The following is a 13,948-nucleotide window of genomic DNA, read 5'->3' as shown; positions in this document are numbered from 1 at the left end:
TACATCCACAGGTACACCTCCAATTGACTCAAATGATGTCAATTAGCCTATCAGAAGCTTCTAAAGCCATGACATCATTTTCTGGAATTTTCCAAGCTATTTAAAGACACAGTCAACTTAGTGTATGTAAACTTCTGACCCACTGGAATTGTGATACAGTGAATTATAAGTGAAATAATCTGTCTGTAAACAATTGTTGGACAAATTACTTGTGTCATGCACAAAGTAGATGTTCTAACTGACTTGCCAAAACTATAGTTTGTTAACAAGACATTTGTGGAGTGGTTGAAAAACGAGTTTTAATGAATCCAACCTAAGTGTATGTAAACTTCCGACTTCAACTGTATCTTTGTTAGAAATAATACTATATTTCCCTTGACGGAGTGATGCTGAATGTAAAAAATGGCTCATCTTACCCCACTCTCCTCTACTTCTCTTTCTGTCTCTGCTCTCTTTCTTTCTACGTTCCGTTCCTGCTCTTTATTTCTACACTAATGTTCCCAAATGCTGCTCTAAGCTTAAATTCTCCCTTTTCTCATGCTTTCTCTCTCTCTCTCTCTCTTACTGTATGTTTTCCCTTCCCTTTCTCTCTGTATTCTATGAAGGGGCTAACCATAAACATATCCAGATCACACTGAGAATACAACAATAGCACCATGGTTTCCTATAGGGACACACAGGAGTGAGCGATTGCTTTAGCGCCTGCCGGCTACAGTTTCTCTGCGTCACTGAAGGGTTTCTATGGATATTAAAGAGTACATTCATTCTCTGCTGTACCAACCAGAACATCATCAGTAGGTGCATCTTGGTTGTCTAAAGTGCCTTCCTTTCCCGGTCTCCTCTCCTTCATCAGCACTGATCTAAAACACAGAGAAAACAATATGGTGGTATGTGTTTATTTTAGCCAGTGCTGTGTCCCTATACAATGGAGACATTTTGCAATCTGGGCTTGTTTTCAGTGACTTATAGCATGTCTGGGTGCATGTGTACATACATGTGTGTGTGTGATGATGACTAAGTATGGGCATTAGACTGCTCCAGTTTACTCTGTTCCAGCTCTCACCAGACTCCGGCATCTGTGTGCTGGAGTAGGGAGGGTCAAGGCTATGGGTGTTTTCCCAAAGTTAGATATAACTGAATTACTGTTTATTTGGTTGAATAAAGGGAAGAATGAAATGAGTTGTAGAAATTAAGTCTACTGTAACTGTGTGTAATCCAAGTGTTTATCTCTCTTTATTGAATAATATTTTCTGGAAATGGCTTCTTAAAAACAGAGACTTCCACCACACACACACACTCCCAATACAGATGTCCTGCACGGATGGTAATGGTAGGCCACCTAAACACTCCAGACCTCCAGTGTCCACACACACTCGCACATACTGTACACATCATCATCTGAATGAATGTACCAGAACATGCAGACCAACACTTATACACGTCATGCCATTTTGGTTTGCAAAAAACAATCATGTCACTTTGTGTAATAACATATTTTTTTTTATTATACATATTTCTCGTGGTTGTATGGCTTCATTGTACATGTAAATAAGGTGGTACTGCACAGAGACTCCTGGAGCAGCTCGGTACCCTAAACTGCAGCTGGCCCAGAGACAATGGCAGAACACTGACTATCACAATGGCTTACAATGGGGGCCGGGGGCTGACACCGAGGCTAACAAAAACACACACGACTCTTACACTGACATGCACTCACTGACTCACACACAGACAACTACTGTATCACACACATATACATACATACATACATATATATATATATGCCATTTAGCTGATGCTTTTATCCAAAGCGACTTAGTCATGCGTGCATACATTTTACGTATACACACACACATACACACTGTATGAGTATAGCCCATAGCATCAGTCAGTCAAGCATGGACATGAAGGTTCTAGCAGAGATCAACTCACTTTACCTGATGGACAACTCTTCGATTGTTATAACATTACTATTCCAATACCAAATAGTACATCCTCCATTCAGCCTCCATTAGCCTGTAGTTTCTTCCTCTGCTTACTTTAAACAATACTGAGATAGTCAGTTACCCCAGCTGCTGCAGGTCTCTAATGATGATAAACATGAATATGGAAATACCTTCTTTACACAATTCTGCCTTGACATGATTATGTTAGAGTAACAATGATATAAAAAGCATATGTTACAGTGTTGTCTACCTTATACATATTCATCCCATACTCCATTAGAATAATAATTGCATATTTAGTGAAAGTGTGATTCTCAATCTGCAATAATTTACTTGCAATCATGGAGGACATGGAAAATGGAAAGAGAGCCGATGGACAGACGGCCAGACAAACAATCTGACAGACAGACTGAAATGTAAAGAATAGATAGAACGTAGAGAGAGGTTATAAGGCCACGTAGAGAAAGGTATTCCCGAAGAACGTCCAGAAGAGGATGCTGCCTCTCTCACCTCGCTAGTGAAACGTTCAGTACTACTTCTAGAAGAGTGAGGCGGAGCATCTAGTTAAATATAATGGCTACCCAACCCATCTTCGCCCAACCTTCAGAATCATTAATTCCCCTCTTTCAGTTCTCATGTTCCATTGACTCCATCATGTTTGGCATTGGACACAGGGAGAGCTCTTACTTCCATCATTAGCTAAAAACATTAATATAAACGTTGGCGACAGCAGCAATAGTAGCATAGTAACAACTAAGAAAACAATAATGGATAATAACTCTAATAGAAAAACAGGACGACGTCCCAGTGTGTTTTGTTCTGTTTTCACAAAGCCCTTTGGATTCTGACCCCACTCTCTCATCGGTTGTCAGGAGTCTCGTACTGATGATGTCACAGGTCAGAGCTCAATAAGCATCCTGTTCCAAGTCTCCATACATGTTGTCATCAGTGCCCCTCTTCGGTCACCCTCACCCCACATCACCACACCTCCCTCTCCCAGGCCCGACCTCACTGCATGTGGTCAGGCTGGTGGAGGGTGTATTGGAGGCAGGCAGCAGGGGGGACAGAGAGGCCAGCAAAAGTGTTGAGGGAGGGGTGGATGGGCGTGGGTGGGGTAAGGGGGGCGGAAATGGTGGGACCAGGTGTGGCGGGGGAGTAGTGGTAGCTGAGGTATCTAGCGGAGGGGGAGGGGGTGTAGGGGACATAGGCTGAGCTGTAATCCAGATATGGGGAAGTGAGGGAGGCCTGAGAGGGGCTGAGATGGGACTGGAGCACCAGGCTGGGCTGGAGGAAGGCCTGGGGGTACATATACTGCTGGGCCAATCTGAAGAGACAGACGGACAGAAAGATAGTAATACATTAGTGTTTATAATACAGTTATACATTAGTGTACACACACACACACACACACACACAAGCACATAAGGCTCAGCCATCGTGGAGAAAGAGGCATACGCAAACAGACAGTTTATTTACAGTATCTGTGGATTATATACCACACCACTGTAATTACAGGGGACATACAGTACTATTGTTTACCCACATTTCACATGGGCCTAAGGCCACAAATAAGGACAGACGAACCTACTGTGTAGGAGAGTTATACACACATCCACAATATCCCTCACCACCATTTCAAAACGCTCAAGAGAGGACAGAATCCCCTTTCCCCCCCCTCATAATTATCACCACCACTGCAAACACTTGAAATAGTACACATTCTGAGTCCCTGGTATACAATGAATTATCATAGCCATGAGAGAATGTCAAAAACACTCACAGTACACATGATAGTACGCCCACCCACACCCACAGTATCCCACCCACAGTATCCCACCCACAGTAACCCACCCACAGTATCCCACATACAGTATCCCACCCACAGTATCCCACCCACAGTACCCCACCCACAGTATCCCACATACAGTATCCCACCCACAGTTTCCCACCCACAGTTTCCCACCCACAGTTTCCCACCCACAGTTTCCCACACACAGTTTCCCACACACAGTATCCCACACACAGTTTCCCACACACAGTATCCCACACACAGTTTCCCACACACAGTATCCCACACACAGTATCCCACACACAGTATCCCACACACAGTATCCCACACACAGTATCCCACACACAGTTTCCCACACACAGTATCCCACACACAGTATCCCACACACAGTATCCCACACACAGTATCCCACACACAGTATCCCACACACAGTATCCCACACACAGTTTCCCACACACAGTATCCCACACACAGTATCCCACACACAGTATCCCACACACAGTATCCCACACACAGTATCCCACACACAGTATCCCACACACAGTATCCCACACACAGTATCCCACACACAGTTTCCCACACACAGTATCCCACACACAGTATCCCACACACAGTATCCCACACACAGTATCCCACACACAGTATCCCACACACAGTTTCCCACACACAGTATCCCACACACAGTATCCCACACACAGTTTCCCACACACAGTATCCCACACACAGTATCCCACACACAGTTTCCCACACACAGTTTCCCACACACAGTATCCCACATACATTATCCCACACACAGTTTCCCACACACAGTTTCCCACACACAGTATCCCACACACAGTATCCCACTAACCAGGGTTGGTCCTGGTTGGTCCCTGGATGGGAGACCAGATGCTGCTGGAAGTGGTGTTGGAGGGCTAGTAGGAGGGTGTCGTCTTTCGGATGGGACGTTAAACGGGTGTCCTGACTCTCTGTGGTCACTAAAGATCCCATGACACTTATCGTAAGAGTAGGGGTGTTAACCCCGGTGTCCTGGCTAAATTCCCAATCTGGCCCTGATACCATCTTGGCCACCTATTCATCCCCAGCTTCCAATTGGCTCATTCATCCCTCCTCCTCTCCCCTGTAACTATTCCCCAGGTCGTTGCTGTAAATGAGAATGTGTTCTCAGTCAATTTACCTGGTAAAATAAAGGTAAAAAAAAAAATATGTACACATGATAGCACACACTACAGCATCAGTAGGATTCTGAGCCATTGTAATTAAAGGGTACATACAATACTGTTGTCTACCCACAATTCACCTTGCCTTAGGCTGCCCACTTATAAACCTAACCTGCTTCAGTTCCACTGACAGCTGCAAAAATAGATCAGAACTGTTGCGCAAGAAGTGACAGAACAATAGGAGGTGGTCTATATCCAACATTTGTAATAATAACTGTCGCTGGATCAGCTTGGCCTGTCCAAATCCATGACCTTATTCTTTCTTTACCCAATAATAACCTAATGGCTGAGACTGTCTCCAGATCAGCAGTTAGGAGAGGTAATGAGGGCTCAGAGCTGCTTACACCAAAACACAGAGGGAGAAACAAACAGAGTCTAACGCACACACTACTGACAAAGGACCAAAGAACAACTGCCCCACACACTGGAAACACAAGTCTCCTCTGTCTGTCTGTGTTGTGCTGTGTTGAGCTGCTGGCATGTTCTGCCCTGTGCATCAGGCTGATGGATCGAATGTGACAGTGGCATCGTATGAGGGAGCTACGCCTCCCCTCGTCTCACGTCCTCAGTGGCAGACTAACACACACACACACTGAGATAGCCTCCCTCTGTCTGCCTGCCTCCCTCTGTCTGCCTGCCTCCCTCTGTCTGCCTGCCTCCCTCTGTCTGCCTGCCTCCCTTTGTCTGCCTGCCTCCCTCTGTCTGCCTGCCTCCCTCTGTCTGCCTGCCTCCCTCTGTCTGCCTGCCTCCCTCTGTCTGCCTGCCTCCCTCTGTCTGCCTGCCTCCCTCTGTCTGCCTGCCTCCCTCTGTCTGCCTGCCTGCCTCCCTCTGTCTGCCTGCCTGCCTGCCTCCCTTTGTCTGCCTGCCTGCCTGCCTCCCTTTGTCTGCCTGCCTGCCTGCCTCCCTCTGTCTGCCTGCCTGCCTGCCTCCCTCTGTCTGCCTGCCTCCCTCTGTCCGCCTCCCTCTGTCCGCCTCCCTCTGTCCGCCTCCCTCTGTCCGCCTCCCTCTGTCCGCCTCCCTCTGTCTCTTTCTCTCTTGTTGTTTCTGACTGAACTTGTTGTGCTACCTTACACACACACACACACACCGAATCATGAAGTGGCATACACAAATGTGCAGTAAAAACAAAACACACACCTACAGTAGACAATGCACAACAATGTACACAAATATACACGTACAGTACACAAAGAAACCTATACACATAACCACACACATACACATACAGTACACACAGAAACCTATACACATAACCAAACACATACACATACAGTACACACAGAAACCTATACACATAACCACACACATACAAGTACACGTACAGTACACACAGAAACCTATACCCATAACCACACACATACACGTACAGTACACACAGAAACCTATACACATAACCACACACATACAGGTGCAGGAGAGAGAGAGGGCAGCAAGACAGGATTGATTGGTGCAGCAGGCAGCGTGGGTATGCAGTACACTCACTAACAGACCCGTGAGAGCAGAAGAACCTCACTGAGCTCTCCTCTTCCTCGCTACACTCCCTCACTAGTCGCTTCCTCTCTCCTACTGTCCATTTCAACTAAGCCAAGGCTGCAGTGAGTGGGAGAGAGAGAGAGAGAGAGAGAGAGAGAGAGAGAGAGAGAGAGAGAGAGAGAGAGAGAGAGAGAGAGAGAGAGAGAGAGAGAGAGAGAGAGAGAGAGAGAGAGAGAGAGAGAGAGAGAGAGAGGGGGAAGGATGGAGAGATAGCAAGAAGAGGTGAAGGATCACCCACCATATCTATCATGCCTTAGGATGCTGCAGCTTTTAATAGTTCTGGTGACACAAAAGGTCATGTGTTGGGAGGTGGGAGTCAGCGGGGGGAGCGAGAGAGAGAGAGAGAGAGAGAGAGAGACAGAGGCCGGCAGCAGTGAATGACTGACACGGCATTGAACACTCAGCTTTCGAGCAGTGCTTGCTTTGGCATAGTATTAGCCAACTAAGATGCCCCTGTATACTGTATGTAAAGAGTTCCATCAAGCACACATAATACAGTGGGGAAAAAAAGTATTTAGTCAGCCACTAATTGTGCAAGTTCTCCCACTTAAAAAGATGAGAGAGGCCTGTAATTTTCATCATAGGTACACGTCAACATTGACAGACAAAATTAGATTTTTTTTTCCAGAAAATCATATTGTAGGATTTTTAATGAATTTATTTGCAAATTATGGTGGAAAATAAGTATTTGGTCAATAACAAAAGTTTCTCAATACTTTGTTACATACCCTTTGTTGGCAATGACACAGGTCAAATGTTTTCTGTAAGTCTTCACAAGGTTTTCACACACTGTTGCTGGTATTTTGGCCCATTCCTCCATGCAGATCTCCTCTAGAGCAGTGATGTTTTGGGGCTGTCGCTGGGCAACACAGACTTTCAACTCCCTCCAAAGATTTTCTATGGGGTTGAGATCTGGAGACTGGCTAGGCCACTCCAGGACCTTGAAATGCTTCTTACGAAGCCACTCCTTCGTTGCCCGGGCGGTGTGTTTGGGGATCATTGTCATGCTGAAAGACCCAGCCACGTTTCATCTTCAATGCCCTTGCTGATGGAAGGAGGTTTTCACTCAAAATCTCACGATACATGGCCCCATTCATTCTTTCCTTTACACGGATCAGTCGTCCTGGTCCTTTTGCAGAAAAACAGCCCCAAAGCATGATGTTTCCACCCCCATGCTTCACAGTAGGTATGGTGTTCTTTGGATGCAACTCAGCATTCTTTGTCCTCCAAACACGACGAGTTGAGTTTTTACCTAAAAGTTCTATTTTGGTTTCATCTGACCATATGACATTCTCCCAATCCTCTTCTGGATCATCCAAATGCACTCTAGCAAACTTCAGACGGGCCTGGACATGTACTGGCTTAAGCAGGGGGACACGTCTGGCACTGCAGGATTTGAGTCCCTGGCGGCGTAGTGTGTTACTGATGGTAGGCTTTGTTACTTTAGTCCCAGCTCTCTGCAGGTCATTCACTAGGTCCCCCCGTGTGGTTCTGGGATTTTTGCTCACCATTCTTGTGATCATTTTGACCCCACGGGGTGAGATCTTGCGTGGAGCCCCAGATCGAGGGAGATTTTCAGTGGTCTTGTATGTCTTCCATTTCCTAATAATTGCTCCCACAGTTGATTTCTTCAAACCAAGCTGCTTACCTATTGCAGATTCAGTCTTCCCAGCCTGGTGCAGGTCTACAATTTTGTTTCTGGTGTCCTTTGACAGCTCTTTGGTCTTGGCCATAGTGGAGTTTGGAGTGTGACTGTTTGAGGTTGTGGACAGGTGTCTTTTATACTGATAACAAGTTCAAACAGGTGCCATTAATACAGGTAACGAGTGGAGGACAGAGGAGCCTCTTAAAGAAGAAGTTACAGGTCTGTGAGAGCCAGAAATCTTGCTTGTTTGTAGGTGACCAAATACTTATTTTCCACCATAATTTGCAAATAAATTCATAAAAAATCCTACAATGTGATTTTCTGGATTTTTTTCCCTCATTTTTTCTGTCATAGTTGACGTGTACCTATGATGAAAATTACAGGCCTCTCTCATCTTTTTAAGTGGGAGAACTTGCACAATTGGTGGCTGACTAAATACTTTTTTTCCCCACTGTATGTACATCAGCCTTTAAATTCTACAACCACCTAAAAGGAAGCGATTCCCAAACCTTCAATAACAAAGCCATAACCTACAGAGAAATGAACCTGGAGAAGAGCCCCCTAAGCAAGCTGGTCCTGATGCTCTGTTCACAAACACAAACAGACCCCACAGAGCCCCAGGACAGCAACACAATTAGACCCAACCAAATCATGAGAAAACAAAAAGATAATTACTTGACACATTGGAAATAATTTTTTTAAAAATGCGCAAACTACAATGCTATTTGGCCCTAAACAGAGAGTACACAGTGGCAGAATACCTGACAACTGTGACTGACCCAAAATTAAGGAAATCTTTGACTATGTACAGATCCAGTGAGCATAGCCAACTCTCTCTCCTCTGCTCTTGTCCTTCTAGACCTGTCTGCTGCCTTTGATACTGTGAACCATCAGATCCTCCTCTCCACCCTCTCCGAGCTGGGCATCTCCGGCGCGGCTCACTCTTGGATTGCGTCCTACCTGACCGGTCGCTCCTACCAAGTGGCGTGGCGAGAAGCTGTCTCCGCACCACGTGCTCTCACCACTGGTGTCCCCCAGGGCTCAGTTCTAGGCCCTCTCCTATTCTCGCTATACACCAAGTCACTTGGCTCTGTCATATCCTCACATGGCCTCTCCTATCATTGCTACGCTGACGACACACAACTAATCTTCTCCTTTCCCCCTTCTGATAACCAGGTGGCGAATTGCATCTCTGCATGTCTGGCAGACATATCAGTATGGATGACGGATCACCACCTCAAGCTGAACCTTGGCAAGACGGAGCTGCTCTTCCTCCCGGGGAAGGACTGCCTGTTCCATGATCTCGCCATCACGGTTGACAACTCCGTTGTGTCCTCCTCCCAGAGTGCTAAGAGCCTTGGCGTGACCCTGGACAACACCCTGTCGTTCTCTGCTAACATCAAGGCGGTGACCCGATCCTGTAGGTTCATGCTCTACAACATTCGGAGAGTACGACCCTGCCTTACACAGGAAGCGGCACAGGTCCTAATCCAGGCACTTGTCATCTCCCGTCTGGATTACTGCAACTCGCTGTTGGCTGGGCTCCCTGCCTGTGCCATTAAACCCCTACAACTCATCCAGAATGCCGCAGCCCGTCTGGTGTTCAACCTTCCCAAGTTCTCTCACGTCACCCCGCTCCTCCGCACACTCCACTGGCTTCCAGTTGAAGCTCGCATCTGCTACAAGACCATGGTGCTTGCCTACGGAGCTGTGAGGGGAACGGCACCTCCGTACCTTCAGGCTCTGATCAGTCCCTACACCCAAACGAGGGCATTGCGTTCATCCACCTCTGGCCTGCTGGCTCCCCTACCTCTGCGGAAGCATAGTTCCCGCCCAGCCCAGTCAAAACTGTTCGCTGCTCTGGCACCCCAATGGTGGAACAAGCTCCCTCACGACGCCAGGACAGCGGAGTCACTCACCACCTTCCGGAGACATTTGAAACCCCACCTCTTTAAGGAATACCTGGGATAGGATAAAGTAATCCTTCTACCCCCCCCCTTACCCCAACCCAAAAACAAAAAAAATTAAATAAAAATAAAAAATAAAAAAACATTGTAAAGTGGTGATCCCACTGGCTATAAGGTGAATGCACCTATTTGTAAGTCGCTCTGGATAAGAGCGTCTGCTAAATGACGTAAATGTAAATGTAAATGTATTGAGAAAGGCTGCCGAAGGCAGACCTGGCTCTCAAGAGAAGACAGGCTATGTGCACACAGCTCACAAAATTAGGTGGAAACTGAGCTGCACTTCCTAACTTCCTCCCAAATGTATGACCATATTAGAGACACATATGTCCCTCAGATTACAAAGACCCACAATCCAATTTTGATAAACTCCCATTTCTATTGGGTGAAATACCACAGTGTGCAATCACAGCAGCAATATTCGTGACCTGTTGCCACAAGAAAAGGGCAACCAGTGAAGAACAAACACCATTGTAAATACAACCTATATTTCTGTTTATTTATTTTCCCTTTTGTACTTTAACTATTTGCACATCATTACAACACTGTATATAGACATAATATGACACTTTAAATGTCTTTATTATTTTGGAACTTTTGTGAGTGTAATGTTTACTGTAAATGTTTTATTATTTATTTCACTTGCTTTGGCAATGTAAACATATGTTTCCCATGTCAATAAAGCCCCTTAAATTGAAATTGAATTGAAATTGAGACAGAAAGAGCAAGAAAGAGAAAGGAAGGAAGGAAAAGCTAAGGGAACGAGGAGACTGCAAAAAAGATAAAGGAGGGAGGGGGGAGAGAGAGAAAGAGTTTGGGAGGATGATAGGATGTTTACCAGCGAGGCTCAGTTTGAGTCATTCTAACACTGCCACTGCAGCAAAGGACAACTCTACTTACAATGCACACACACCCATCCACCCACCAGCCCTCACATCCTGTCCTGTCTGTCCCCCCCCACAGGTGTGTGTGCAGTGACTGAGCCCCTAATACCCCCCCCCAACTCCCCTCCTCCAACCCCACCCTATCTCTGTGTTTCAACAGGAAACACACCTCAGTCCTTTAAACACCACACCACACCTGCCCGGCCACCTCCTTCAAAAAAAGAACAGAATTTGAATTAAGTGCCTTAATCTCACTTCTCTGTCAGCGCCCTGCCAGCTAGCTGGAACAGATGGTGCCTCAGGGGTCCTAGAGACAGAGAGGGTCCTAGAGACAGAGAGGGTCCTAGAGACAGATAGGGTCCTAGAGACAGAGAGGGTCCTAGAGACAGAGAGGGTCCTAAAGACAGAGAGGGTCCTAGAGACAGAGAGGGTCCTAGAGACAGAGAGGGTCCTAGAGACAGAGAGGGTCCTAAAGACAGAGAGGGTCCTAAAGACAGAGAGGGTCCTAGAGATAAGAAGGAGGAACTCCCCACAGGAGGAGTCTGACAGTATTAGCTCTGAGATAATGGTGCTTACTTACTGACAAAAGTTTGGGTGTGTTTTTGGGGCATTGGTGTTTTGACAGGGTAGTCAAGGCTTCATGAATATAGATGAATCTCCATTTTTTTTTCATTTTTGTCATTTTATCAGATGCTCTTATCCAGAGCGACACAGTAGTAAGTGCATACAGTGCCTTGCAAAAGTATTCATCCCCCTTGGCGTTTTTCCTATTTTGTTGCATTAAAACCTGTAATTTCAATCGATTTTTATTTGGATTTCATGTAATGGACATACACAAAATAGTCCAAATTGGTGAAGTGAAATGAAAAAAATTACTTATTTCAAAGAATTCTAAAAAATAAATAACGGAAAAGGGGTGCGTGCATATGTATTCACCCCCTTTGCAATGAAGCCCCTAAATAAGATCTGGTGCAACCAATTACCTTCAGAAGTCACATAATTAGTTAAATAAAGTCCACCTGTGTGAATTTAAGTGTCACATGATCTGTCACATGATCTCAGTATATATACACCTGTTCTGAAAGGCCCCAGAGTCTGCAACACCACTAAGCAAGGGGCACCACCAAGCAAGCGGCACCACGAAGACCAAGGAGCTCTCCAAACAGGTCAGGGACAAAGTTGTGGAGAAGTACAGATCAGGGTTGGGTTATAAAAAAATATCAGAAACTTTGAACATCCCACGGAGCACCATTAAATCCATTATTTAAAAATTGAAAGAATATGGCACCATAACAAACCTGCCAAGAGAGGGCCGCCCAGCAAAACTCATGGACCAGGCAAGGAGGGCATTAATCAGAGAGGCAACAAAGAGACCAAAGATAACCCTGAAGGAGCTGCAAAGCTCCACAGCGGAGATTGGAGTATCTGTCCATAGGACCACTTTAAGCCGTACACTCCACAGAGCTGGGCTTTACAGAAGAGTGGCCAGAAAAAAGCCATTGCTTAAAGAAAAAAATAAGCAAACACGTTTGGTGTTTGCCAAAACTCCCCAAACATATGGAAGAAGGTACTCTGGTCAGATGAGACTAAAATTGAGGAAAACGCTATGTCTGGTGCAAACCCATCACCCCGAGAACACCATCCCCACAGTGTAGCATGGTGGTGGCAGCATCATGATGTGGGGATGTTTTTCATCGGCAAGGACTGGGAAACTGGTCAGAATTGAAGGAATGATGGATGGCACTAAATACAGGGAAATTCTTGAGGGGAAACCTGTTTCAGTCTTCCAGAGATTTGAGACTGGGACGGAGGTTCACCTTCCAGCAGGATAATGACCCTAAGCATACTGCTAAAGTAACACTTGAGTGGTTTAAGGGAAACATTTAAATGTCTTGGAATGGCCTAGTCAAAGCCCAGACCTCAATCCAATTGAGAATCTGTGGTATGACTTAAAGATTGCTGTACACCAGCGGAACCCATCCAACTTGAAGGAGCTGGAGCAGTTTTGCCTTGAAGAATGGGCAAAAATCCCAGTGGCTAGATGTGCCAAGCTTATAGAGACATACCCCAAGAGACTTGCAGCTGTAATTGCTGCAAAAGGTGGCTCTACAAAGTATTGACTTTGGGGGGTGAATAGTTATGCACGCTCAAGTTCTTTTTTCTTTTCTTTTTTCTTGTTTGTTTCACAATAAAAAATATTTTGCATCTTCAAAGTGGTAGGCATGTTGTGTAAATCAAATTATCCCCCTTGGGAATCGAACCCAGAACCCTGGCGGTACAAGTGCCATGCTCAACCAACTGAGCCACACAAGTGACACAAGTGAAAACTCTATCCCTAGTGACTTCCACAGAAGATGAAGAAAGAGCAAGTAATTTTCATTGTGGTGGCAGACAGACAGTGATATTATCATGATCAAACCCAGTAGAGGAGATGGAGAACTTGTGCTTTAATTGTACATTGGTTCTCTGAAGGAGACATTCAATCAGTCCGCCATCATTCATTCAGAGGCTCATCTGGGTCAGCCTCAATTCCCTTATCACTCAATATATCATTCAATAATTGAGGGCTGGCGGCTGCAATATTAATAGCCCTGTGAGGCGTGGGGGTTTGAAGGGCCTATCACAATCTCTGCTACTGCTCTAGTCTACAGAACACACAGCCCAACCAGACCGGCCTCACAGAATAGGAAATTGTAATTTAGCCTAATATAGTATAGCACTCATCAGAAGACATGGACAGCTCTGGTTATCTCACTTCTGACCAATTAGATGCCAGAGAAATGTTTTGTTTATGGGTTAAACAGAGTGAGTTAGCAGGCTTCCGTTCTGAAGTAGATCACTGCAATAACTTTGGTACTGAATATTCAGAACCAGACTGACACTGATCAGCATGAGAGTGAGTTGCTTGAAACAGGGTTTCAACAGGGTATATGTGTCAACAGTGCTCTTCCTCACACAAGAACAAAC

The 13,948-nt window shown here is 45.6% G+C and overlaps 1 protein-coding gene across 1 annotated transcript in view; it reads right to left on the bottom strand.

Annotated features, from left to right (window-relative positions):
* Window positions 1–2,954: 2,954 nt before the first annotated feature.
* Window positions 2,955–13,948, bottom strand: part of LOC311150137 (RNA-binding protein 38-like) — a gene marked incomplete at its 3' end in the record, with an annotated part of 32,063 nt that continues 21,069 nt past the window's right edge. Inside the window, exon 4 of the mRNA XM_084187434.1 lies at window positions 2,955–3,270. Coding sequence (XP_084043560.1) covers window positions 2,955–3,270 — 316 coding nt within the window. The remainder of the gene's footprint in view (window positions 3,271–13,948) is intronic.

This window comes from Coregonus lavaretus, assembly GCF_964263955.1.
Source record: "Coregonus lavaretus genome assembly, chromosome: 22".
NCBI lineage: Eukaryota > Metazoa > Chordata > Actinopteri > Salmoniformes > Salmonidae > Coregonus > Coregonus lavaretus.
Note: the sequence above shows the minus strand (reverse complement) of the source record. Positions and strands in the feature narration are given on the sequence as shown.